This window comes from Emericellopsis atlantica, assembly GCF_019669845.1.
Source record: "Emericellopsis atlantica unplaced genomic scaffold F5Z01scaffold_2, whole genome shotgun sequence".
NCBI classification, from domain to species: domain Eukaryota; kingdom Fungi; phylum Ascomycota; class Sordariomycetes; order Hypocreales; family Bionectriaceae; genus Emericellopsis; species Emericellopsis atlantica.
The window spans coordinates 582,062-606,835 of record NW_025764704.1 but is presented as its reverse complement, the minus strand read 5'-3'; the positions used below and the strand labels follow the sequence as shown (position 1 = coordinate 606,835).

The 24,774-nt window shown below is 54.5% G+C and overlaps 12 protein-coding genes across 12 annotated transcripts; 7 read left to right on the top strand and 5 right to left on the bottom strand.

Annotated features, from left to right (window-relative positions):
* Nucleotides 1–706: 706 nt before the first annotated feature.
* F5Z01DRAFT_689873 (putative capsule polysaccharide biosynthesis protein) lies at nucleotides 707–1,951 on the top strand (the record flags this gene model as incomplete). Its single annotated transcript, XM_046266097.1, has 1 exon — nucleotides 707–1,951. The coding sequence occupies one exon, from the start codon at nucleotides 707–709 to the stop codon at nucleotides 1,949–1,951; it is 1,245 nt and encodes a 414-aa protein (XP_046122430.1).
* Nucleotides 1,952–2,447: 496 nt separating this feature from the next.
* Nucleotides 2,448–3,381, top strand: F5Z01DRAFT_670221 (S-adenosyl-L-methionine-dependent methyltransferase; the record flags this gene model as incomplete). Its single annotated transcript, XM_046264530.1, has 3 exons — nucleotides 2,448–2,497; nucleotides 2,544–2,905; nucleotides 2,954–3,381. The coding sequence occupies 3 exons, from the start codon at nucleotides 2,448–2,450 to the stop codon at nucleotides 3,379–3,381; spliced, it is 840 nt and encodes a 279-aa protein (XP_046122429.1).
* On the bottom strand, nucleotides 3,043–4,974 carry F5Z01DRAFT_643427 (beta-lactamase/transpeptidase-like protein). Its single transcript, XM_046262710.1, has 4 exons — nucleotides 4,703–4,974; nucleotides 4,365–4,644; nucleotides 4,191–4,312; nucleotides 3,043–4,138 (listed from the first exon to the last, which is right to left on the bottom strand). The coding sequence occupies exons 1-4, from the start codon at nucleotides 4,788–4,790 to the stop codon at nucleotides 3,459–3,461; spliced, it is 1,170 nt and encodes a 389-aa protein (XP_046122428.1). The 5' UTR covers nucleotides 4,791–4,974; the 3' UTR covers nucleotides 3,043–3,458.
* A 1,367-nt stretch (nucleotides 4,975–6,341) lies between these two features.
* Nucleotides 6,342–7,778, top strand: F5Z01DRAFT_670219 (uncharacterized protein; the record flags this gene model as incomplete). The annotated part of the gene is made up of 2 exons (XM_046264529.1): nucleotides 6,342–7,148; nucleotides 7,206–7,778. 2 exons carry the CDS (start codon nucleotides 6,342–6,344, stop codon nucleotides 7,776–7,778), a joined length of 1,380 nt encoding a protein of 459 aa, XP_046122427.1.
* A 757-nt stretch (nucleotides 7,779–8,535) lies between these two features.
* Nucleotides 8,536–10,440, top strand: F5Z01DRAFT_670218 (uncharacterized protein; the record flags this gene model as incomplete). Its single annotated transcript, XM_046264528.1, has 1 exon — nucleotides 8,536–10,440. One exon carries the CDS (start codon nucleotides 8,536–8,538, stop codon nucleotides 10,438–10,440), a length of 1,905 nt encoding a protein of 634 aa, XP_046122426.1.
* Nucleotides 10,441–10,496: 56 nt separating this feature from the next.
* On the bottom strand, nucleotides 10,497–11,259 carry F5Z01DRAFT_670217 (uncharacterized protein; the record flags this gene model as incomplete). The annotated part of the gene is made up of 3 exons (XM_046264527.1): nucleotides 10,497–10,980; nucleotides 11,027–11,145; nucleotides 11,194–11,259. 3 exons carry the CDS (start codon nucleotides 11,257–11,259, stop codon nucleotides 10,497–10,499), a joined length of 669 nt encoding a protein of 222 aa, XP_046122425.1.
* A 688-nt stretch (nucleotides 11,260–11,947) lies between these two features.
* Nucleotides 11,948–12,759, top strand: F5Z01DRAFT_643418 (maleylacetoacetate isomerase). Its single transcript, XM_046262709.1, has one exon. The coding sequence runs from the start codon at nucleotides 12,085–12,087 to the stop codon at nucleotides 12,739–12,741; it is 657 nt and encodes a 218-aa protein (XP_046122424.1). The 5' UTR covers nucleotides 11,948–12,084; the 3' UTR covers nucleotides 12,742–12,759.
* On the bottom strand, nucleotides 12,760–14,418 carry F5Z01DRAFT_643417 (fumarylacetoacetase). Its single transcript, XM_046262708.1, has 2 exons — nucleotides 13,199–14,418; nucleotides 12,760–13,149 (listed from the first exon to the last, which is right to left on the bottom strand). The coding sequence occupies exons 1-2, from the start codon at nucleotides 14,103–14,105 to the stop codon at nucleotides 12,803–12,805; spliced, it is 1,254 nt and encodes a 417-aa protein (XP_046122423.1). The 5' UTR covers nucleotides 14,106–14,418; the 3' UTR covers nucleotides 12,760–12,802.
* Nucleotides 14,419–14,923: 505 nt separating this feature from the next.
* F5Z01DRAFT_679113 (FAD dependent oxidoreductase) lies at nucleotides 14,924–16,432 on the bottom strand (the record flags this gene model as incomplete). Its single annotated transcript, XM_046265497.1, has 2 exons — nucleotides 14,924–16,347; nucleotides 16,411–16,432. 2 exons carry the CDS (start codon nucleotides 16,430–16,432, stop codon nucleotides 14,924–14,926), a joined length of 1,446 nt encoding a protein of 481 aa, XP_046122422.1.
* Nucleotides 16,433–17,036: 604 nt separating this feature from the next.
* F5Z01DRAFT_700796 (ABA4 protein) lies at nucleotides 17,037–18,669 on the top strand. The gene is made up of 2 exons (XM_046266404.1): nucleotides 17,037–18,013; nucleotides 18,061–18,669. Exons 1-2 carry the CDS (start codon nucleotides 17,433–17,435, stop codon nucleotides 18,275–18,277), a joined length of 798 nt encoding a protein of 265 aa, XP_046122421.1. The 5' UTR covers nucleotides 17,037–17,432; the 3' UTR covers nucleotides 18,278–18,669.
* On the top strand, nucleotides 18,670–20,103 carry F5Z01DRAFT_643405 (uncharacterized protein). The gene has a single exon (XM_046262707.1). The coding sequence runs from the start codon at nucleotides 18,788–18,790 to the stop codon at nucleotides 20,039–20,041; it is 1,254 nt and encodes a 417-aa protein (XP_046122420.1). The 5' UTR covers nucleotides 18,670–18,787; the 3' UTR covers nucleotides 20,042–20,103.
* Nucleotides 20,104–20,361: 258 nt separating this feature from the next.
* Nucleotides 20,362–23,348, bottom strand: F5Z01DRAFT_199013 (putative phosphatase regulatory subunit-domain-containing protein). Its single transcript, XM_046258078.1, has 2 exons — nucleotides 21,191–23,348; nucleotides 20,362–21,035 (listed from the first exon to the last, which is right to left on the bottom strand). Exons 1-2 carry the CDS (start codon nucleotides 23,090–23,092, stop codon nucleotides 20,682–20,684), a joined length of 2,256 nt encoding a protein of 751 aa, XP_046122419.1. The 5' UTR covers nucleotides 23,093–23,348; the 3' UTR covers nucleotides 20,362–20,681.
* Nucleotides 23,349–24,774: the final 1,426 nt, after the last annotated feature.

Here is a 24,774-nt window from a genome sequence, read left to right as displayed (position 1 = left end):
CCTTGAAATGACGCTTTGGCCGCTGTAATAGTAAGATAGAACATGGTTTGTCTACCACCTGAAGGGTACCAAGACAGCATCACTTGTCGGGGTCTGCCGATGCCACGGTCGTTCATGTGACAAGTAAGCGTGGAGAGAACCGTGAAGTACCGTTTGTATATCTCAATGTACTCCTAAGTACCATGTCGGCTGTTCAATGTTTCGCATTAGGGGTGCAACGTTGATAGCGTCGATCCTTGCCGGCGGACTAATGCAGGGTACCTTTGTGGCTTGTAGCTGCAGCTTATTACTTGGAATCAGACTCGGGTAGCATTTTCAAGTCAACTGAGAAGACCCGTCACCCCGTTCATGTAGATTTCCTTGATATTGAGACGTGGATGAGAGAGAGGACTGCTCCGGGATCCGGCATGTGGTCTTTGCAATACGGTTGAGTGTATCAGGCTACCCGGCAGTTCAGGGGCTACCAGTTCTGTCACGACATCGACAACAGTGAACTTGTTTGAAGAATCTTTATCAACTGAGCCAGGGGCTGTGAACTGATTCACCTCTTTTGTTGTAAAAAGATATGAACATTGCGGCGGACAGCATACCGTCGATTTCTGCCAATTCTTCAACACGTCTCATTGCTTTTTGCAGCAAACTTCTCGTTTCGTCGGTTTGCTACGCCCAGAGAGCCTAAGAAAACCTCACTCGATTGCCAGAGATCATGGATGCCTACAAAAGAGACCATACCTCCGGGGAGGATCAATATTTCTTTACAGACACCACTGATCTGAAGAGGATTCCATCGTCGCGGCTCGATGCAAGATCTGACGAGGAAATCATCGCGTCCTTGCTCCAGTATCAGCCAATCACCTCGGAAAAGAACATATGGACTTTCTGGGATACCGGGTTCTGGCAGATGCGCCCCTATGTGAGGCGCAATGTCATCGGCTGGGTGCGACGTCTGGGACCCGAGTGGACGGTTCGGGTCGTGGACCACGTGGATGGCTCCCCAACCAACATCAATGCGTACCTGTCGGAGAGCGAGTTCCCTAGCGCCTTCAATCGCGGCAACATGACGGGACCATATGCCGGAGTACATAAGGGCGATCTTGTGCGCTTGCCGCTGTTGTACCATTATGGTGGTGTGTGGATGGACGCGGGGACGACGTTGTTCAGACACATGAACGATATCTGTTGGAAGGCGCTGGAAGACCCTAAAACCCCCTACGAGGTGGCAGGCTTTGCTCCTGGCACTGAGACGGGCAACGATGTGATCATGAACGGATTCATTGCCGCCAAGAAAGGAAATGGGTTCGTCCGGCGCTGGCATGATGTGTTTCTCGAGATCTGGAAAGACCGAACGGACTGCATAGGTCTTCAGGACCATCCTCTTTTGCGACAGGTCAAGAAGGTCGAGGTTCCCAAAGACATGCAGATCAAATTCGGTATCGACAATTCACTGATGAACGACTACGTGGCACACGTCTTGTCTTTCAAGCGTGTGCGCATGCTTCAAGACCCAGACGATGGTTTCAACGGCCCAGAATACTGGGAGAAGCATGCATATGTTCTGCCCGTGGAGGAGACTTTCCTGGCGCAGATTATATGCGCATTCGATGGTCAAAGGCAATTTGATCTACTTTCTCTGCCCAGAGACGAGGTTAATGCCGAATTGGCTGAGGACAAGAAGGCAGCTGAGCACCTAGTGCAAAGCCTGTTGGCCAAGGCATCCACGATGAAGCTCTCACACGGTTTAAAAAACAACAAGCTGGTCCACCTATCTAAGCTATGGGATCTCCCCGAGAATGCAGATGCAGATATCAAGCCAGGCAGCTTTGGGGCTTTCCTGAGATGGGGAAGTGTACATTTGGATCAAACGAGGAGTTTGGCCCCCTTGACCGTTCGGTGTGCTGGCGGCGTGCTTAGAGCCGGTCTGCTGGAGATTGTCGGAGAAGATGGGCAATGAGTCCGAGTACAGTGACAGATTGAATCAAAGCAGGCCTTCCAAAGACTGTGTCCCAATAAACGCCATTGACAGATGTACGAAGGGCTGTGTGGCCGTCTACACGACGCGCCGCAGTAAGAACGTAGCAATCAATCTGCACGTTGATCCTTCGCGAGAACCGTTCAACTCTGTGCTCCATCCACACCACTACACACCACTATCTCGGCTACGTTACCTCGACCCCGCACTTCTTCATGTAAGTGACACTTTCGTGAGTCAATTTGGTAAACCCCAGCGAGATCCAGCTCACTCCGGCAGGTTGGCGTGGGGTCTGGAATGGGCAATGCTGTTAGTCGCATTGCGATGGCCCTCCATCTTCTGCTTGGCCATATACCACGGAATTGTGAAACAATTAGTACTTTCATTCTGTAATTCAGGGCCAAGAAGAATTGCTGGGAACAGACTACTTACACTATCTTAAAGGCTCTTCAGTATTTCTGCTTCACTGAAGCTCACAATGTCTGACGAGAGGTACCTCCTGAATCGCGATGCAAAAGAGTCAGCACGGTAAGCGGCTGAAATACATTGTTATGCTCATGTCTAATTCTCACAGCCTGATTGCTCAGCACGACTGGCTACAGACCTTGACAGGCTGCGATATCCATCCTTGCATCAAGCTCGAGGGCCCCAACCTTCGGATCGCGGATGTGGCTACTGGGACGGGCATCTGGCTGCTCGATCTGGCCAAGAAGTTGCCTGAAACAACCCAATTCTATGGCTTTGATATTTCTGAAGAACAATTTCCGGCCACCGACAAGCGCCCTGGAAACGTGTCTCTTCACAAGCAAAACGTGCTGCAAGACTTCCCTGAGGAGTACCACGGATCATTTGACCTCGTAGCTGTGAGACTTATCACGGCTGGTTTGAGACCGGAAAATTGGAGCACTGCAGTCGAGAATGTGACCAAGCTCTTGAGTACGTTTGTATGACCTCTTGTATGCCATCTGCTGACTGGTGCTTGAGAGCCTGGCGGTTATCTGCAATGGATAGAACCTCTCCATGGCAATTTCAGGCTTTACAATCTCAAGCCCGGGGCACCGAATGCTGCGGCACGGACAGCCGTAGGCCATTTCCTCACTGGATATAACAATGCCATCCCTCCCGGACCCGAGACTCTGCCGCAGCTGTGCGACAAGCACCAGCTAGAGGACCTCGCCCTCGAAGTATACCCAACGGATCACTATCACGACCACGAAAAGGTCAAGACGCAAAGCAAAGACTTTCTTCGTGGCGCTTGCACCGCCATGATGCCGCTCATGGTTGGTGACGAGTCAGAAGGTCGGACCAAAGAACAAATCGAAGAGGCCTTTGAGAGAGCAGCGCATGAGTTGGATGGAGATATCTACATTCACTCAGAGATGCAGTTCATAGTCAGGCGCAAACGTACATAGAATCCCTCGCGTCGCCTCAAGCATTACGCACGAAATGTAACTTCAGTTCTCATCTTAAACTGTACTAAAGTCTTCTACTACTTGTAATCAGCGGCCGCGTAACAGATGTCGTATGTTCTGCGCTCAAACTCAGCAAAGAGAGCCAGGCATTTCGGATCTCCCGCAGGAAACACCTGGCTCCCATAAATACCACAGAAACCGTTTGTGCGGTCCATCCAGAAAAAGACATTGAGCAGTCCGCCCCAATGCAGCGCACCTTTCGGTCTCCGCCCTGGCAGGTCCTCCAGAACGACCATGCCGCCAATGGCATACGCCACCTGCGTACCCTTGGGAAGACCGCCGTAAATGTTGTTTCTGTTCTCGTCTTCCAGCGCCTTCATAACGGCTTGGCGGACGACTGGGTCCATGTTCGGTCGGAACAGTTCTTCTGCCATGTCGCTATGGAGAAGGACACCGTCGTTGGCTGTGATAGAGTGAAGGACTTTGTGGAAGTCGGCAATTGTTGCATATGCCCCCGAGCCGCCGCTGTCGCCCTCAGTGTCAAGGGGCCAGATCGTAGCCGGCGTCCACTCCACGGGGCCAGCCTTGTCCTTGCGAATGCTGACGTCGGCAAGTTTCTCGCGGAGGGCGGGATAGTCCGCTGGTCTGAAGCAAATCGATTTGATGCCGAGAGGCTCCCCAATGTTCTTGCGTAGATAGGCTTCAAGCGTGAGCCCGCTGACTCGCTCGACCATGAAACCAGCAAAGTCTACGCCAGCTTTAAAATGTTAGATCGAAACGTGCATCGATCTGGATGATGCTCAACTAACTGCCGTATATGAAACCCTCACCGGGCTCAAAGTTCAGAGGGCTAAGACAACGATCAATGAGTGGCAAAGTCAGGTCGCCAAATTTTGTATAGCTGAGACCCGATGTATGGGTGAGAAGATGTCTTTTCTCCAGTCAGTAATCTTGCGGATGTTTTCAACATGACTTCCTTTTACCTGAGGGTAATGATCTTGGTAGTCTTTGAAAACTTGGGCTCGCTGGCCCCGTCCTGAGGAGGCTGTCGAACCTGAATGTCTTTGAGCTCTGGCAACAGTCTGGTGACATCTTCGTCGAGTGTGAAGTGCCTTTTCTGAACGCATTGCAATGCTGCGATGACCGTCAGAAGTTTTGTGCAAGACCCCAGCCAGAACAGAGTGTCAGGTGTCATGGATCTGTCAGTGCCATCATCAGTCCGGAGAGTCGAAAAGCCGAAAGTCTTCAAGAACTTGTGAGAACCTATTTCAGCTATTAACAAAGTCCCGTTTCTGCTGGTTTGTGCCTGTTTTGAGCTCACCACCAGTGTTGCTGGCCGCGAGAACAGCACCCGGAATATCTTTGTTTGTTACTGCATTATTAAACGTTGAGTCAATAGAGGAGGCCATCTTGACGGTCGAAATATGTGGAATTAGCACGGTACACGCAGGCAGTTGAGGCGTAGTGTATTTGTAAAGACCAAGTTGAAAGGAGCCAAAGACCCCGCGCACCCAAAGTGCCGTGGGCTAGCTTACAAGCAGGGTGCATTATCTCCTTCATGTGCTTTCTGCACAGTAAACGTTGCACCGCAACTTCCTTCCTGGGCAAAGTTGTCCACGTCTTCGCGGAGTCATCATCAACTCTCAGTAGCAGAATGCTGCGCAAAGAGTGGAATACCAGACTTCAAAGGGCCAGGACAGCAAGGGATTGATTGGCCTTGGCGACTCCCCATGTCCATCACATTTTACCACACTGAAATAGAATATCCCGTTTGGCCCATCAGTAGCAAATGATATATTTGAGAATAAGCTCACAGAACAGGAATCGGGTTGTCAACCCTAGCGATGCCGGTCTCTACGTTGGCTTGTTTGCCTTGCCATCTTTCACCGGGGCAAAAGACGCAATGAGCCACATCGTTCACGGTGCACAAGTGAGTAGTCGTGCACCACGCACGCTCAGTGACATCCTCTCATCCATGAATCACAAGCTGAAACTGATATATTGTCTTATAGTCATACTAGCACATGCGGTAATCACAGGAATCCCCAAGGTACCCTGTCATGACCGGATTTTCATGAAAGACCACGCTCTGTTTGCAAAAAGCATATCAACTACTCCAGTGCTTATGGATGTGGGAAGATCACAAGCCCAAGCTTGGTGAGCATAATTCTGCAGATAAACTGCTTTGCGCCCAAAACTTCGCGATGCACCCTAAATGGATCGCGCCTATCGTACTCCTAGCTTTCGGATTTGTGCTGGGACCATGTCTTTGTGCTTACGCCGCTGCACTGGAACGTCGACGCGGGAGGGGGCAAACTGAGCAGGGGCACGAACTGCGCCGAATTCCGGGCACCCGTGTCTGAGGATAAATCGTGGCCGTGGACGTCAGGGGTGAGAAGAGGTCAAGTGAAAGGACGAATGCGTGTGTTGTTGTTGATGACTGGAACTTTGGTTTCTCATCCGAGCTTCAGGAGATAGGGTGGAGTACAGGGTAGCCCAATGGCACAGCTTCGAAAGGGTCCCAGAAAAGAGGAGCCCCCGCCCAATGACCTCATGAGCCGCCGCCAACCGAAAGCGGATCCTGTCAAGAGTTCCTCGCGTTTCTTCCAGTCGCTGGTGAGCTTCCCCTTTTGAAGCTGCCACGACGAACTGCCCCGCACCATCCCACCATTCCGGAGCCTCGAGAGCTTTCCATTTGCTCTCCAGCAGACTATCAGTGGATGGCTACGCCAAGATGCGTGCAGCTGGCGGCGGGGCGGCGGCTGGCGGGGTCCTCCAAGTTGTTGCTTGAAACTTCGCCTTTAGGTCGTGCCTGGACGCGAGCCGCGGTGCTTTCACAAAGACCTTTCACATCAGCAAACGCACCACAGTTGGCACTTCGGACGTCAACTCGCAAACAGATCCCAAGAACTTGCTTGACCTGCCACCGGCCCCTATCGACAACCTCACGAGCCGCCAAAATGGTCGCCGAAGACTTCGAGTCCGTCCTCAAGGGCAAGTACCCAGCCAAGGCCCATGCGAAACGCACCGTCGAGCTCCTCCCCTCGAAGCCCTCTGAGGGCCTGATCTACCTCGAGGCTACGCACACCAAGCTTCAGGAAGACAACGACTCGCCCGAGCACTTTCGCCAGCGCCGATACTTCTTTTACCTGACCGGCTGCAACATTGCGGACAGCTACTACACCTACGACATCAAGACGCAGAAGTCGACGCTGTTCATTCCGGCCATTGACCCAGATGATGTGATCTGGTCTGGTCTGCCGCTGACAGCGGAGGACGCTGCCAAGAAGTACGACGTGGACGAGGTGAAATACTCGGACGAGGTCAATGACGTTCTGTCCTCGTTTGCCTCTGCCAATGCGTCTGCGACAGTCTATGCGATCGAGAACCAGATCGACGCCTCAGTCAAGATTGATGTCTTCAAGAGCAAAAATCTCAAGGAGGTCAAGAAGGCTATTGAGGAAGCTCGTGTGATCAAGGATGAGTACGAGATTGCCATGATCCGCAAAGCCAACCAGATCTCCGGCTGGGCACACAAGGCCGTCACCAAGAGGGCCAAGACGGCCAAGAACGAGAGCGAGCTCCAGGCTGCCTTTATGGAAGTGTGCATCGCCAACAACGCAAAGGAGATGGCGTACCACCCAATCATGGCAGCTGGACGGGCAGCGGCTACGCTCCACTACGTCGACAACAGCCAGCCATTTGGGGACAAGTTGAACCTGCTCATCGACGCCGGTGCCGAGTGGGAGAACTACGCATCCGACATTGTAAGTTGCTAGCCAGAGCTCGCGCGCACAGAACAGAACAGAAGCTGATGGACGCAGACCCGCACATTCCCCCTGAATGGCAAATTCACCCCCGACTCGCGTGCCTTGTATGATGTCGTCCTGCGCATGCAGGAAGAGACAACTGCCATGATCAAGGCCAACGTGCACTGGGACGACATCCACCTGCACGCCCACAAGGTGGCCGTCGATGGCCTCATCAAGATCGGCATCCTCAAGGGCGACCCCCAGGCCATCCTCGAGGCGCGCACCAGTGCTGCCTTTTTCCCCCACGGCCTGGGCCATTACCTCGGTCTTGACACGCACGACGTGGGCGGCAACCCCAACAGCAAGGACAAGGACATTATGTTCCGCTACCTGCGCCTGCGCAACAAGATCCCCGCTGGTAGTGTCGTCACCGTCGAGCCGGGGCTGTACTTTTGCGAATTCATCATCAAGCCCTTCCTGGAGGATGAGAAGCACAAGCAGTTCATTGATGAGAGTGTCCTGAACCGCTTCTGGGATGTGGGCGGCGTGCGCATTGAGGACAACGTGCTTGTCACCGAGAATGGCAGTGAGAATCTGACGGACGCTATCAAGGCAGCCGACGAGATTGAGGCTCTCTTCAAATAGCGAGGACGATATGCCTGAAATGGAATGAAAAGTCCTGATGAATTGAATGATTGTTTAACGACGGTGCTACTACGTACGTGAAGTTTCGTCGCGTGGCCACTGTCCAAGTCCCTCCTGCTGCTCGCTACAGTTGGCCTACTGCAGCAGATATTCTTTTAGTTCACACAGCACAGATTATTTTACCGCCCAGGCAATCTTCCTGCGTGAAATGACATCTGGAAACGTCGACAAGCATTACGCCACCCGTGGCAATCGCAGATTGCTGGCGTAAATATCATTTGCTTGCTCGCGTTGGTTCATCAAGGAACGTACCGTGTGCCAAGCCGCGTCCCCTGAGACAGCACTGTGGCAATTTCCAAACTCAGGACGCGAGGCCTCAGTCTCGACTTGAGACCCTTCAACATCTGTCGCGACCAGCTCTTTAGCATCTGACTGTATTTCTACTTGCTCATGGTTTAACAAAAGCGCTTCTTCTCTTCCGTTCCTGTTTTTCTAGCGCGCTTGTTTTGCTCTGCATCATCAATATTAACCTCGGTGAAAGACGGTGTGCTTTGGAGATGCGGAAATGGACCCACGAATTCGACGAAGACCAATTCCTACCAGGGCTCAAACTTCACATGGCCAGTCGCATGCGCCGATCCAACAACCGTTCGTCCTCGACAGAGTGCACTCGACACCTCCACCGCCATACTCTGAATTCCCAGCGTCTTTGCCGCACCCACAGCATGGCTCTGGCTCGGGAGCGCACGTGCCGCCCATGCCATCACCGCCTCATGAGGAAGCATGGGCTGAACGCGGGCCATCAAGAGCCAATCTGAATCACCAGAACTCTTCATCTTTGGAGAGACCCTTGACGGCAAACTCAATCCACCCACTATGCCTCAGTGTGCCTCAGCCATCCTCATTCAGAAACCCGACATCCCCGGCTTCACCATCCCCTCCCTCATCGTCCTTCCATGAACCCAATCATCCTCCTCTGAGATTCACCCGGTCAGCAACAAACCTTCGTGCTTCCCACGATGGTCCGCGAACAGATGTACCAGACCCCAAAGGACAGCTGCCTGTCGATTTCGTCGTCGACTCGCTCCCCATTCCAGATGAGCCACCCGTGCCTCGACAGGTGCGACGCGTCAAATCGTCCTCGGCCCTGACAAACAATAAAGTGGCCCCCGATAGCAATGCAGCCAACGCCAAGTGGAAATCAGCTTTGGGCGAGGCGCAGTATTTCGCTGGCGGTCTCATTGCCCGTCCCGCCGAGTCGACACGGCACTACAGCATCATCAGACATTCGCATGCCCTGATTTGGTATCGTGGGCCGTCTACATCCCTCATGATTACGATTCTGAGTGATACCGATATTCCCAGTAATCGAACGCTTTGGCTACAGCGTAAGGGATACTCTGGTAACGTCGGCATGACCCTCAAGGCCATGGTTGGTGGGAAAGGCGACTGGATCGACGTCACACCTGCGAACCGCGCCGAGATCCAGGACGTGTCGGAGATGGATGAGCGAGGCATGCAACGGGATCTCAAGAGGTTCAAGAAGAAAGCCTCGGGAAAACAGAAAGCGCACGTGCCCCGCGAGACGCATGTCGTGAGGATCCCTGCCCACGCAGAAGACGGCTACTTTCGACTGGTGTTGTGCGCGGGCGAAAACAGCAAAAAGATCCTCTGCGGCTGCCCTGTCTTCCGGATCGCGAGTACCAGCACGGACATTAGCGTCGTACGGGGTGCTGGGATCCGCACGATGCCGCTCGAGGTCGGTGTCAAGGTTGGCACTACTGTGGCGCAGCAGTTTGCGAAGCGATATACCGGGCCTGCGACGGCTGTTGTGCAGAGTCGAGCAGGCAAGGCAATGGGCAATCAGGTTGTGAAGCGCACCGTGAATGTCGGATCAAAAGTGGTTGGCACGGGGCGATTCGTTGCGAAACAAACAGGCGTGGAGGACCACGTCGTCGAGGGGTGGAAGCGTGGTAAAGACGGTCGATATGCTGCTGTGGTCCATGCGAGATCTCTCGAAGATGGCGATGAAGAGTGTCAAGAACCGGAAGCACAGTTTCCGGTCAGTCTGGAAGGCAAAGTGGTGCGAGGGACAGGGCGGATGTGGTCTGAGCTGGGCATCCCGACAGCTAACCTCTCTGGCGTGAGGGATGAGATCAAGATGCGCTGGCGGGGCGTGTATGCTGCCTGGGCATCTGTCGTGACGCAGAGAACGGACGATGAGCTCTCGCACGACTGGCACGAGGCCATTGTGACGGTCGGACCTCTGCGGCACTCGCCACCTGAAGTTGTCGCGAAGAACCGGGTCACGGTGCATATCTTGCACGACTTTGACGAAGCGACCTTTTTCGACCACAGGGTCCGCGTCGTACTGATGGGCTATCTGCACCCGTCTCCGGAGAAGGACGAAGACCCTGACGAGTTGGCCCGGCAGCACGACGAAGACACGATGACCGTGATGGCAAGTCTTGCTCGCGATGGGTGGAGCATCGAAGATGCGCTGAGGAGAGATCGCACTTTGGCCGAACGGTTGGACGGGGTGACGGGCATGGTGCAGAACACGATGGACAGGATCCCGTTACATTGGGTTGGGGCGAGGTCCGAGGGAAGCAGCATGAGGGACAAGGTGTATGGCACAGGAGGTCTCTGGATACCCAGGTAATAATATGGGGACGTTTTAATCTCAGAGGACCTCAGAGACTCGTCATTGTGGGAAGTCTACTTGTAGAGATACCCTCCTACCAACTTCAGCTTGTGTTTCACGGCAGTAGCACCCATGTCCATCCTCATCTTCGCCGCAGCTTCGCCATTCTCATGCACATCAAGATGGTATTTCTCTGACTCGTAGGCCTCTAGAGCACCGTACCAGCCATCATCCTCAAGGTCCTTGAAGATGGCGTGGATGAACGTACCCGGCTCTTGCTCCTTGGCGGCATCGGTGACACGTTTTGCCTGGTGCGTGCCAGTGGCGAGGGGCGATGGAGAGGACTCCTCCGACTTGGGCACTTCGGTATAGATAGCATGGGGATCTTTGTGGTGAGCGATGTCGGGTCGAGTGAGTTCTGCATCAGGGAGATGAGACAAATTCCTTAGCACGGGCAGGTTGGACTGATTGAAGATGGGTACGGTGTTGAACCACTGGTTAATATCCGTCACCTCCTGGGAGGCCATATGAGTGTCGTAGGCTTTCTGGTCGGTGTATCTTTCTATGTCAGCTTAATTCATTTGCCATTAGTCGGAAGCCGTACTCCTCGATAACCCACGCGGTTCTTCCATCGTCCTCCCTGGGGATGAGTATGGCATATTTCAAGGTTCCAGGTTCATTGTCGCGCGCATGCTCAGAGATATCTAGCAAGCGCTCAAAAAGCTACGCTGATCAGGCTCGTGGCAGTCTCTGGTCCTATCGGGGGCATACCTCGTTGCGCAGGTGCGTGTCGGTTGTTGGCAGCTTGACCACAACAAGGATCTTAGACGATGCCATGATGGCACGGCGTTCTGTCGCGAGGTGCACTGCTCTCAGTGATGAGGTCTACCCTGTGCGACAGTATAAACACACCAATTGTTACTTGTTAGTCCGATTCAAGATTTGACGAAGATAGATTGAGGTATGAAAACCTTTGTTCAATTGACATGCGGAGATTCCGGGACTAATGAGACCCACGTCTGTGGAAAGGATAACGACATCCCGACAGCAGCAGAAGGGCATTGGGCAGGATAATAAACCCAAACATGAGATGCGTAGCTGACGTATTGTCAGTCTGTATATCCCTTGACATACGCAATGCCTTTGTCGTGTACTTTGAAGATTGTCAGCCAACATCAAAAGACAATGCAGAACTAATCAACATTTGGTACAAACAACAGCGCTTTACAAAAAACGTTCAGGGCTTGTCTTCAGGATAACATTGAACAAATCAGTGTGAGGTTACATATACATAAGCAACTAATCCAGGCATTTTGGATTTATTAGTTGGTGAGCTGATGTGGCGTTTAGATGACTGCTACGTTGGGATACGCGCTATAGGGTAAGCTATACAGGCAGGCCGATGTGACGGAAATCGGCCGCCCCGGAATGACCCATCACTCCACAATCCGCACCCTCGACCTGGGGTACGCAGCCCGTCACTGTCGGCTACAGGCGGATGGACGGACATTCTCCAAGGCACTTACACATCAACGGCATATGCACGTGATATCAGCATAATAGCAAGCATATATGTACATGTATACGTAGTACTGCCAGGCCAGTGCTGACGTGGCTCATCACCGTCAGCAAAGGCTTCTCCCCTCATTATCGTATCTAGCAATGTCGGACTACACTCTATACAGCTACTTTCGCTCCTCGTGCACGGCACGTGTCCGAATCGCCCTGTATCTCAAGGGCGTGACATGCGATGACATTCCCATCAATCTCCTCAAAAACGAACACGCGTCGTCCAAGCACAAGGAGCTCAACCCGTCTGGCACGGTCCCTCTCCTCGTGAACAACAGCAGCGGCTTCAAAATCGGACAGTCCGTCGCCGCCTTAGAGTACCTCGAAGAGACGCACCCCGAGCACAGTCTGCTGCCCAAGGACGCACAGGCCAGAGCCACCATTCGACAGCTGGTCAACATCATCGCCTGTGACATTCAGCCCGTCACAAACCTGCGAATCATGCGTCAGGTCAGGTCTCTGGGAGGCGTGGCGGAGAACTGGAATCTGGCCCTCACGACGGACGGTTTACAGGCATACGAGGCTGTCGCGCAAGGTTGCGCAGGGAAATACTCCTTTGCGGATGAGGTTAGTTTGGCGGACTGTGTCTTGGTCCCTGCTGTCTGGAACGCGCAGCGTTTTGGTGTGGACATGAGCAAGTTCCCTGTTATCCAAGGCATCATGAAGAATATGGAGGAGTTGGACGCTGTAAAGAGGGCTCGCTACATGGTGCAGTCAGACACGCCCGAAGATCTTAAGCAGAGCAAGTGATCTCAATATGATGAAGGATTGATTCTATTATGCTTGTCCTGTTCCATTTTGCAGAGGATTCTTATTTCTTCCCCAAGTCCAGAGGGGCGAGGATCTGGCCCCCGACCTCGCCGAATCCGATTCTTTCGCCGTCCTTGCCGGCCCAACCCCTGATGACGATAGAATCTCCGTCCAGCAGGAACTTGCGCTCCTCGTCCTCCACATTGACGACCATCTTACCACCCTTGGTCTGCTCCAACAGGGATCCCTCGGTTCCGGTCTCGGTGCCCGAGATGGTGCCTGAGCCGAACAAGTCACCGGGCTGTAGGTTGCAGCCCGTGATGGTATGGTGCGCAATCATCTGGGGCCACGACCAGAGAAGGTTCTTGGACGAGGTCTTTGTAATAGTCTTCTTCTTGCCATTGGCAGCTGCACATGATTAGCTTGAGTCTCTCTCTGATCGGAAGTGTGCACTCACTAATGAGGTCCACCTCAAGCGAAATATCTAGCATATTGGCCTTCTTGCCTTCTTGCAGATACGAGGCGAGCTGGTTCTCGTTCGGAAGTCCCTCGGTGCGCGGGATAGCCGCGTCAGCAAGGACAACCCACGGCGAGATACTCGTGCCCAGGTTCTTGCTAGTGAACGGACCCAGTGGCACGTACTCCCAGGCCTGGATGTCACGCGCGCTCCAGTCGTTCATCAGGACATAGCCAAAGATGTGCTCCTCGGCGCTCTGGACATCGACCGGCTCGCCGAGGTTGTTTGGCGTGCAGATAAACATGCCCATCTCCAGCTCGAGATCGAGACGCTTGCAGGGCGTGAATGTGGGGACCTTGGGCTCGGCCTTGGGGTCCAGGAGGATTTGGCCCCATGGGCGGCGGATTGGTGTGCCTGACACGACCACTGATGACGCACGACCGTGATAGGCGACAGGGAGGTGCTTGTAGTTAGGCTGCAAGGCATTGTCCGGGCCACGGAAAAGCACGCCAATGTTGTACGCGTGGTTTGTCGAGGCGTAAAAGTCTGTGTAGTCGCCAATCTTGAGAGGCAGGTGGTTGGTCACCTCGGCGAGGGGGATGAGGCACTTGCTGACCGCATCCTTGTTGGAGGCATCCTTGAGCACGGTCTGCAGGTATTCGCGCACTTCTCGGTGGAACGGACGGCCGAGAGAGGCAAACGTGTTGAGGGTAGGCTGCGAGAAGGCCTCCCAGTGCTGCTTGACCTTTGCGGGGGCGGATGCGGGCGAGAAAGTCGAGAGGTCAAAGGCATAGGTGCCAACGGCAACGGCGGCGCGAGGCGTCGAGTTTCCCGAGGTGCTGATGATGCCAAAGGGCAGGTTGGCCAGCGAGAAGGGGCTGTCGGGGGCAATGTCAAGCCAAGACATGGTTTATACAGTCGCGGGTCTTTTTTTTCTTCGTGTTCGTTCTTCGTATTCTTCTTTGCTCAGCTTCGAGAGAAAACAAGGTACGATGATTCTGACAGCTGTGCAGGAGCGCCGTGATTGATGGGTATGTAGGTGGTGTTTTGTTGCGACAGCTATGAGTGCGCGAGCTCGAGGCCGCCGCAAGCCGAGCGGGTATAGGAGGGTGTGACGGCCCCCACCATTGCCGACGGCGGAATTTGCGCCGCGCTGAGGGGCAGACCGGCTGATTACGCAAATGCTCACGTATATATGCGGAAGTACTGTCATCCTATCACTGCAACTCTCTTGGCGGCAGACATTTTTCCTGTGCGAGGAGCGATGCCTCTAGCCATGATGACAAACTGTTCCGGGGGATGCCGCATACTGACGGACCCGAAGCCGGAGCCGGATCGGGGCCGGAGAGGTGGATCTTTACGAGACCCGCCCGGAGCCCGGACACGGAGCACGGGTGCTCCGGTGTATATGTCAGTGTGTTCATCTCAACCTCACTCCTGAGAGTTACCGAGTGCCAGAATGTAGACATGTCTTCTCCTACAAATTATCTTCTAGATCCGGGCGCATATACGTTCCGAGACGCTATGCAGTCGCCGTTCCTGCTTGCAGCTGCCACAGGCTCGCTCGCTGCCGAAATCAAAAGCAGGCAATAGAAAGCACCAAGCAGCGGCAAATCCCAGACGATGCAGCATCACATCGAGAACACGAAAAGCACGATCCTGGAACTTTCAAGATCTGAAGATAGTCGACGTTGACCAGTTCCAATACCCATGGATTAACCCGCTTCATAGCTCATACTTCTCGTCATCCTTGACCTCCCAAGCACGCTGGGCCCGGAACGCCTTGGGGAACCATTCCGGCGCCTCACCCACAGTCATCATGTCGACAAGCGCTTCAGCACTACGGTACGCCCACGCCATACCATGGCCATTCATGCAAACAATGGCCCACAAACCATCATCACCAGGCACGTCCCCAACGACCGGCAGGCCATCCTGGGTATCGCATGTGATACCCGCCCAGTCTTGGATGACCGTTGTCGACTCACCCCAGTTCTTGTATCCATACGCGACACGAGCGGCGCCGTGTAGCACGGTTGCAATCTGCTCATTCACAATCGAGTCGTCGGTGGTATTGGCCTCCTTGGTGGGCGAGATGCCCGAGCTGCCACCAATCACAATGTCACCCGCACCCTTTGATCCGGGTGGCCGCGCAACGATGTAGTTGTTGCCACTGTGAAGATCCGGGTATGAGTTGCTGCGCTGGAACACCACGCTGTGGGCCGACGTGTCCGCCTCAGGGTGCACGGCTGCGACCTGGCTTCTCCCAGGCACGAGGAAGTTGGTGCTAGCGAAGCCAGGGTGCAGCGCGTTGGTAAACCCGTTGGTGGCGAGGACGACCTGCTTGCTTCTGACAGTCCCTCGGTTTGTCTTCACTGACCACCCGGCCCCGTCCTCGGACTTTGCCGTGAGCTGTGTGAGGCTGAGTGCCATGGTGTTGGTCTGCAGGTTGAGACCCTTGGCGAGGCCAATCTCCAGCATGGCGCACACGGTGTGATACGGGTTCTGCGTGTGCGCCGTGAACGTTACAGCGCCGACAATCTCAGGCCACTGCCAGTAGTCTCTCGCCTCCTGGCCCTTGTACACTGTTCGCTTGTTCTTGGGTACGTCGTCGGGTCGACGCGCCTCGAGCTCGCGCTGGTACTCGACGACTTCGAGGGCCGCCTCGAATGCCTCTCGCGTCCAGTATACGTCGGAGCTCTCCACGTCGGTGAAGTCGCTCGACACGTTTTGTGCATGAACAAAGTCACGTATGTCGTTGACGCAGTCCTGCTCCATCCGACCGATGCGGAGGCCCTCGTCCTCGCCGTAGGCATCGACCCATATCTTGATGCTCTTCCACGAGCCGGGGCGGCAATGACCGCCGTTGCGTCCGGTAGCACCTGAGGCCGCCGTCCGTGCCTCGAGCATCAGGATCGACAAGCTCGGGTCGCGCGTCAGCAGCTTTTGCGCCGTGGCAGCGCCAGAGATACCAGAGCCGATGATGACATAGTCAAAGGTCTCTGACGTTGGGAGCTCAGCCGTGGTACGGTGGTTGGCGATGCGGTGAGGAGGATTCTGCCAGTAGGCTTCTGTGGGGTTGGGCACGGGAAAGCCAGGGATGAGCAACTTGGGCTCATCAGGTTCTTCAGTCCTCGCAGAATGGCGGGCTTGAGGTCCGATGGCGAAGGACGAGACGATTGGCGTCAGAGACAAGCCAATCGCCAGGGTACCAAGCAAAGATGCCGACCACATTGTGAAGCTGAAGACGACGAGGATGACAAGCTGCGTGTGTGCGTTGGGAAAATCGGGGGTACATGTTATATAGCCGACATCGCGAAGGATTTAGCCCTTCAACGTCATGCTTGACTAGATACTATTGGCCTGGAGGTGAAGACATTCGCTGATCCCAACGAACAACGTACATACTACATGGCCGGTCAGTGAAGCGAGCCTCCATTGTGCTGTTTTGATGACGGTCGGGATGATCCTGATGCTCGGACTCCACCTCAATACACTTGATCAGGAAGGTCAATGGACTCTCCGCACGGACATTGCGGGGTTCGACGCCGATGCCGGCTGGAGAATTGTCTATATTGTGATTACTGGGATGTAGATAAGATTCGTCCTTTCACAGGTATGTTGCACGGCAGTTGTCGACATCCCGTGCTGGTCAACGCCCGCCCATTCTCGATCATGGCCTTGCCCACGATGGCTTCATGTTCTTCACAGTTTCCAATGATTGCACATGAGGTTGGGGTGTAATTTGGCCGCCGTCAGAGTGGGATCACAGGTGTACACTCGGACCTTAAGAGGTGGTGCTCAATATTTCAGTGCCATGAAGAGCAAATCATACTATGCTTAATATTTTGCCAGTATTAACATTATACAAGCACCTACCAAACGAAATCCGAGAAAGTACATGCAGTGGTCGAGTGATCTCACGATGCTTGCCATGATCTACCATTTCCCCCAACTACAAAGCCGTACACACCTGCACGGTCTCACTAAACCAAGACTAAGACTAAGGGAAGTACGAGCCCAATAGATCCGGACCATTACCCCGGGTCACTACTGTCGAGATGATTCCTGATCAGAACAAGCTCCCCCTTAGAATAGTACCGAGTCGCCCAAGCCGAGCCCTCTCAGACCAAGCGGGGAACACGGAAATGCACTACCGACCTCCTTGGGGATGGATATAAGCAATCCAGTCTCCGAAGTCCAGCAGGCGCAACACGTATAATCATTGACCGCAATGTCATTCTCCGATCAATTCAAGGGAAAAGTCATCGCCATCACCGGCGCAGCCCAGGGGATCGGCTACACGACCGCCCTTGTCCTGGCGTCCCGCGGTGCATCGCTCTCTCTCGCTGATATCCAGTCGTCAACGCTTGACAAGGCCAGAGATACTATTTTATCCCAGTGCACGTCAATCAAAGTTTTCTCCCAAGTCGTCGATGTTCGCTCAGCGGAGCAGGTCGAGTCATGGATCAAAGCCACCGTCTCGCACTTTGGACGTCTGGATGGTGCCGCCAATATCGCCGGCATTGTCCCCAGGTCAATAGGCAGTGATGCCGGTCTGGTAGAGAACATATCACCGGATGAGTGGGATTCGTGCCTCGGCGTCAACCTCACAGGGGTGATGCACTGCATGAAGTATCAGCTGCGCGTCATGGCGGAGGACAGCGCCATTGTCAACGCAAGTTCCATCGCAGGCCTGGTTGGGCGAGAAAAGGACAGTATCTATACAGCCACCAAGCACGGTGTCATTGGATTGACGAGATCGGCTGCCAAGGAAGTTGGCGGGCGAGGCGTACGAGTGAACGCGATTTGCCCGTAAGTGACATAATGTACGCTGGATAACGCTTGGACTAATGGATCAGGGGACGAATCGAGACAGCAATGTCTAAATTGGCACAGGAGGCATTTTCTAAGGCTGGCGCAGCAGACGAATATACCAGAGAGACGCTATCCGATGTCGCAATGAGACGCAAGGGTCAACCCGAGGAGGTTGCGAAACTGATTGCCTTCCTTTTGAGCGAAGAGTCTTCTTATATCACTGGTAACGCAATCAGCATTGACGGAGGATGGAACTGCTAGCCAGTTTACAAGTACAGCGTTTACGACCCTTCATGGCCTCCACATGGTCCATCGGCTGTCTTCTTGAGGCAACGAGTGCTATATCTGTGTCACATTTATAAACGAAGAACATCGATATGTCGTGGCCACTTTGACCACCACAGCCATTGTGTGATTCGTTTGCAAAGCTCCCAATCAATGAGCTGGGTTTACAGCGGTATATGATGTATCGTATCCAACGCTGTCACTGTTGAGTGCGCAAATACTCGCTCAAGTGCGAACCTGAGTCTCCTGGCGACTCGCAACACTCAAATAAGCATAGCCCAGATGCTAATTCTAGATCTGTGTCCAATTATTATTTCGGCGCTTGCTCCTTGGCATGACCCTTGGCATGACACTCACTGCGAGTGGCGACTGTCACTGGCCCCTGTCGCGATCCTACAGTCGCTGCTGACTGCCTCTCATCACACAAACTTCAAAATTCATCTCCCTCATCCACACGCCATGTCCTGACATCCAAATCCTCGCGCCATGTTTCTGCCAATCTGCGCAGCGTTGGCCGCGCTGGCAACAGCGGCGCACGCCTCCCTCGGAACCTCCGACAAGTCGTGCCGACTGCCCGCCCCCTCGGATGTCGATGGCTCTCTGGGCTTCAACTACACCGACGATTGCGCGCCCTCGACCGGCACGCTCTCGTCGTACATGATCTACGTCGACTTCCCCGACGCCAAGGCCAACGACACCACAGAGTCCCTCTACGACGTCTTCTTCCCCGACGCCATCGACTGGTTCGAGACGGCCAGCTATGGCAAGCTCCAGCTCGAGGTCGACACGGCGCTCGAGGGGGGCTTTGCGCGCATGCCGCAGGCCGCCGACAGCTATCACTTCCAGAGGGGCATGTCCGGCTGGGATCTGGTGACCTACGTCCAGGACGCCATTGACGCGCACTTTGACCAGGTTGGCATGATTCCCGTGGTCGACGTGCTCTACATCGTGGCCACGCGGCGCGCGACGAGCATCACGTACTCGCCGTCGTTGGGCTATCCCTTTACAGATCCCTCCGGTTCGCTTCTCACCAACAAGATTGCTGCTTTCGGGTTTGACTCGTATGACTATTACGGGTCCAAGGTCCTCAACCACGAGACGGGCCATGCGCTGTGCCTCCCCGATCTCTATCCTCTCGCCGGCGGCGAGACGGGGGAGTACGTCGGCACATGGGACATGATGGGGACCATCGTGGGCCCGAGCCCAGACTTCTTTGCTTGGAGCAAGTACCGACTTGGCTGGATCGGAGAAGACGAGGTAGACTGCGTCGAGGACTATGGCACAACACGGCATGAGCTTATACCCGTCTCTTCGGACAAGGCAGGCGTCAAGGCAGTTATCATTCGACACAGTGACACCAAGGTCCTCGTCGCCGAGGCGAGGTCGGACACAGGTGTAGACGAGAACGCCTGCCGGTCAAGGGTTCTAGTGTATAGCGTCGATACTAAAGTCCAGACGGGGCAAGGTGGCATCATCGTCTACGATGGCAACCCCAAGACAGGGTCTCCCCTGTGCGTGGGCCAGGGCGACGTCAAGAGCGATGCGGCACTCTCGTTGGAAGATGGGGAGCAGGAGATCTACGTAGAGGACTTTGGCGTCAAGGTCAAGATCATCGAGAGCGATGGACCAGGCTTCCAAATCGAGGTCCGCAAGGGGGAAGAGGCCGTCGAGGAGGACGAGGATGATGAGAGCGCGGCAACCAGGCTCTCTATTTTGTTTTCAGGCTCCCTATTCCGATAGAGACAGGATCAATGGTAGTTTCACAGATACAAACAAAGAGCACGGAGTAGTCATAGTTGAAGGATTTGAGATGAATGCGCCCGTAGGCTTGCATTGTACAGATGTAGCCGTCGCCCTTTTCGTGTATATCCGCCTAGAGGGCCCTTTTATTCTCAACCATGCGTGCGCCACCATGTCCGCTTCCCGAGGACTGCTCCTGACTGTCGTTGTTGGGCCTGCCATAGCAGCCACCCACACGACCAGAGAAGCAGCCCCGGGTTGACTTGACCAAAGCTGCGAAAGAAAAGCAGAAAGGCCGAAACAGCAAATATTAAATGATTTTCGTCCAGCCGAACTGTGCAGTCGTTACCGTAATGGTCGTGACAGACAAAGTGAAGCTCCCAGACATAGAAAAGCGAAACAACCCCAACTCCTCTGATTGATGCACCGTGCCAGGTCTTCCCGCAACCAGGCCAACTGGGATATTCCAAAAAAAAGCAAGTTGAGCTTCCCATAAACGCCTTGCATCGAAAATGCACGCAGATGATTTTTTTTATTGTTGCCAAGTAAGGAAACTTGGAGTATTAACGCGTGACGGCCTGATAAGATCGGGCCGAACAGTGGACGGCACTGTCGAATGCACATTATGTGCATTGCGGTCCTATCCTCGGATCGCAGGTATCGAGTGGGTGTCGCCTCGCCAGGCGAATCGCTCCGTGAGTTTTGGCTGACCACCAGTGGCGCCGTTCACCTGAGTGAGTTGCGTCGATTCAGGCACACCGTACCCAGCCGAGGCTTTGTTAGCCTCGGCGACCGCGAGGTAGTTCGCTGAGGGTGAAGTCGACGGTGACGTGTTGTTTGAATTGTTGTTTGAATTGTGCAGGAAAAAGGTAGCCGACCCGTTAGGCGACAGGTCTCTCCGGGGCGCGGACGCCATGTCCTTGGAAGCACCGTCGAACAGTACGGCAGGTTTTTCCTCTTGTTTGGAAGGGGGCGAAACTTTTGTCGAACCAAACTGAAACCAGGTGTTAGCAACAGCGCTTTACGTAGGTGGGCAAATCGACATGCGTGGCGTCCGGGATGCGGGACCAGGGAGTATGTCGTCCAGAGGAACCAGGAAGCTCAAAGGGACTGGGGAGTGCCGGCCGTGGCTGTGGCAGGGGAACGTACAAAACAATACTTGTTCACAAGCTCCTCGTACGATGCGCTAGGCAGGCTCGGAAGAGGGGAGTCACTGCCGCCAGGCACAGCGACGGGGCTGAACAGCGGGGGTGAGTGACTGTCTTGCATGGTGTCGGCAATATAGCGAGTGCCTCGGGCGTTGTCCTTCATGTAAAGGGTATCCTTCTCCTTCTCCTTGCCCATCGAGTCCTTGGCAGCTTGCACAGCAGCGCTGAGCGAAGCACCAAAGTCGTACCGGTTGGCAAAGGCCACACCGCGTGGGGACGTAAGATCTTTAGCAATGTTATCGCTAGCAATGTTGCTGCAAGACTTGGTCTTGAGACGGAGCCCAGTGGGTCCGGAGCTCGGTTCGCCAAGGTACTCGTGGAGCGATTGGTCGAATTTGAACTGGGAATCATTGCTGCCAAAGTCCTGCACCGAGATGGGCATCGACTTGGGCCGCGCCACACCACTGTTCGAGTTCTGTCGACGGTTGCTGCGCGGCAGTGCATTCCGGGATCGACCGATGGCGCCCTGGAAGTTGTTCTTCCCATTCTGCGGCAAATGCTTCTTTCTAAAGTCAACCTGGAAGTTGGCGCCGCCGTTGTTGTCCCAAAATTCTTGGCCATTAACCAAGTATCGAACGCAGAAGAACAACGTCTTCGACTCAAGGTTGGCTGTATCACTCAACTTGATGTTGAAGTTGAACCGATCGTAGCCAAACGGACCCTCGTGAGGACGAATGTCGTGAGCGTACTCGGCAGTCACCTCTGACGTGGTTTTCCAGTAATCCAGGGTGAAGCGGCAGGTGATTTGCTTCCGGAAAGCCAGGTTGGCAACGGCCACAGATCCAAGCATGGACTTTTGGTCCGCCGACAGCCAGACCTTTTCCAAACGGACTGGGAGTGTCTTCCTCGCCGCACCATCATCATGAGGGAAGTTGGGTGTAAGTATCTCCCACTCGTACGGAGGCGTCCTCGACGTCGGACGGGCCTCGGTAGGGAAGGGGTACTCAGTGTCGCTCTCATAGTTATCCGCGGGCGACGACCCGGCACTCACGGCCAAGGGACGGTCGACCTGCAGGAAGTGGCGGACGTGTTCGAGGTGGGAGTCGAAATGCACCGCTTTTGAGAAGACAGGCGTACCAGGCATGCTCGATGGGCGGCGTCGCGAAGAAGGCCGTAGGGCAGGACGAACCAGCTCACCAGACTTCTTGCGAACCATTTGAGGTTTTGTCATAAGATCCTCATCTGTATCCTCTTCCGAGACGGTGACGGATACGGCACTGTCGGTTGAAAGCAAAGGTTGAGCGTTTGGTTCTGTAGCCGAGCGCACATGGCTAACTTTACGCGAGGGGTTTTGGCGTTGGTCGAGAGCACTGGTGCTGAAGCTCATGTGCATCGCTCGCGGGGTCTTGTCTTCGGGCGCGCTAGGGTCAGAGTTGGCCTCGCCGATGGCAAACCTGGCACCAGGAGGCGAAGGTGTCCTCGTCTGGGGTATTTGATTGACAGCCTCCCTCAACTCCTTGAACTTGTCCAGCTTTCGCCCTCGAATTTCCGGTGTCCTTTCGTCATCGCTGCCAGAAGATGCAGAGTCTGGAGGAGAGATGACTGCACCCTTGGGCATACCGTTCTCGTCGGTTCGCGGGGGCGGTGATTGCCGGATAGAAGGGGAAATATGGTTGCCCGCTTCAACCGCCAACGCTGGCAAATCCTCCGCCGTGCCCTGAGGCGTCAAAGAGCCTATTGATCCATCCACCACCGAGGGCGCACGACGGTGCTTGCTCAAGTATGAAGCGGATCTGGGCAGAGAAGGACGGCTACCAGACAGGATTGAAGATCGACGGCTGACATCCGGGGAGGCTGAAGCTGACGAAGCTGGTGATCTGTGGGAAGGGGGCGTGTAAGGCATCACAGCGACACGAGCGTCCGACTGTGGTGGTGAGGAAGTGAGAGAACGACCAATAGGGGAGAGCGCAAGTCGAGTCGACGGGTTGCGAGAAACGGTCGTCGATATCCTATCGAATCATGCGCGCAAACTGGGTATCTCAAAGTATTCCGGGGGGTGGATGTACACAACGTCTGTTCGTTGAAGCTGCTGAACGGGGTCTACAGCGTGACCGAGAGGTCAAGTCAGCATTGAGTCCGTAAGTCTCGCCGATAAGCTATACAAGCGGGACGCTATGAGAGCAGCAAGAGAGATTGCCGCTCAGTGTTGTGGGGGGTGGAAAGGGCAGATAACTCTACTCTAGGAGCGAGGGGGAGAGGTGGTCGATGGCAAGTCTGACGAAACAAACGACGATCTCTGCGATGCGCAATATTCGACAGACAGGCCACGAGGCTCTGGCCACAGGCAGGACGTGAGGTAGTTCGTTGCAGCAAAAAGGACCGATGGACGTACCAGAGCAATCTCAACGAAAGAGCGATGCTTGAGCAGCGAGAAGCCGAAGCAAGCGTGCCTGAACAAGAGTACCTGGGCAATATTCCAGCAACCAGGCGAGGCAAGTTCAGACAGAGCAGCGACAGTTGTCAGCTGGCTCTTGTGGTCGACTCGATTCGAGCAAGCCAAGAAAGCGAGCAAGAAGGAGCGACGCGGTGTCGCGAGGCGTCGAGGGGGGGATATCGCAGCAAGGTGACCGTGGGTGGTGGTGAAGGAAACAGGAAAGGAAGAGGCGCCGCAAGGAGAGAGACTGGAGAGGATGTCGCTCAGTCGCTCCTAGTGTTGGGGTTCCAGGATGCTGGGAGGGCCAGGGCCGCCAGGATCGGGGGAGGAGTTTTCAGTGGCTGAGGCCTGCTGTGGCTGCCGTGCTCTGTAGAGGGAAGGAAGGAGCGAAACAGGGCCCTGCGCGAACGACGACGTCACTTGAAAACGACCAATGGTCTCACACTGTCCTCGTGGTCTCACACTTTTTGTTGTTTGCACCACGCGATATTCAGGTCGATCGGTCAACGAAGAATGAAGATATCGCCAACGACTCAGGCAGCGGCCGTGTCGATGAAGAAATAAAGAGTGGCAGGCCCAACAAGAGATGCCTTTCTGCTCTGCTCGACTACTCCGTACCGGGGATGGCAATGCAGGCTTGTGTAGTGGGTGGTGTGGGTGGGATGATAATAGTGGAAGGGGGGAGTGGGCTACGGGTGAGCAGGGGCTTGCGACTCTTTTTGTTCAATTAATTTGCAGGCCAGCAGGCTCGTATTGTACAGGCAGGTTCTCTGAGGAATAAGGATGCTCTCTTGAGCTCAGTGAGCGACAATCAGTGGAACGCTCGGAGTTGGACGAGCAGGGGGGGTGGCGTCTAGGCTAGAGTGCTTCGAGTCTTGGAAGCACGTTTAGCGTGATCGAGGCCCTGGGCACTGTCGTGTCGTCCCTCATTTACCCTGACACACTCTTCTCTCCGTCGCTATCTCTGCTGTGTCTTATCAAGATGGGGGTGGCTAAGCCGCAGTGGTGGTGTCGCGGGAACTTGAGGATTGGCGCGAGCGACAAGGTATGAACATGGAGGCGAATATACACTGCAGGCGCGCATACATGTATGATTTTGTTGAGATGGAGGAGGCGCACAAAAGGAGGGGATCAAATTGTTACTGCCAACA

What these genes read in the sequence shown, in the direction of transcription:
- F5Z01DRAFT_643427 (XM_046262710.1), bottom strand. Translation starts at nt 4,790, where the DNA reads ATGGCCTCCTCTATTGACTCAACGTTTAATAATGCAGTAACAAACAAA. An exon ending in ACCAAGATCATTACCCTCAG is followed by an intron (nt 4,313 to 4,364) that starts GTAAAAGGAAGT and finishes ACTGGAGAAAAG; the next exon opens with ACATCTTCTCACCCATACAT. An exon ending in TGAGGGTTTCATATACGGCA is followed by an intron (nt 4,139 to 4,190) that starts GTTAGTTGAGCA and finishes AACATTTTAAAG; the next exon opens with CTGGCGTAGACTTTGCTGGT.
- F5Z01DRAFT_643418 (XM_046262709.1), top strand. Translation starts at nt 12,085, where the DNA reads ATGTCGGACTACACTCTATACAGCTACTTTCGCTCCTCGTGCACGGCA.
- F5Z01DRAFT_643417 (XM_046262708.1), bottom strand. Translation starts at nt 14,105, where the DNA reads ATGTCTTGGCTTGACATTGCCCCCGACAGCCCCTTCTCGCTGGCCAAC. An exon ending in GCTTGAGGTGGACCTCATTA is followed by an intron (nt 13,150 to 13,198) that starts GTGAGTGCACAC and finishes AATCATGTGCAG; the next exon opens with CTGCCAATGGCAAGAAGAAG.
- F5Z01DRAFT_700796 (XM_046266404.1), top strand. Translation starts at nt 17,433, where the DNA reads ATGTCATTCTCCGATCAATTCAAGGGAAAAGTCATCGCCATCACCGGC. An exon ending in CGAGTGAACGCGATTTGCCC is followed by an intron (nt 18,014 to 18,060) that starts GTAAGTGACATA and finishes CTAATGGATCAG; the next exon opens with GGGACGAATCGAGACAGCAA.
- F5Z01DRAFT_643405 (XM_046262707.1), top strand. Translation starts at nt 18,788, where the DNA reads ATGTTTCTGCCAATCTGCGCAGCGTTGGCCGCGCTGGCAACAGCGGCG.
- F5Z01DRAFT_199013 (XM_046258078.1), bottom strand. Translation starts at nt 23,092, where the DNA reads ATGCCTTACACGCCCCCTTCCCACAGATCACCAGCTTCGTCAGCTTCA. An exon ending in TTGTGAACAAGTATTGTTTT is followed by an intron (nt 21,036 to 21,190) that starts GTACGTTCCCCT and finishes ACCTGGTTTCAG; the next exon opens with TTTGGTTCGACAAAAGTTTC.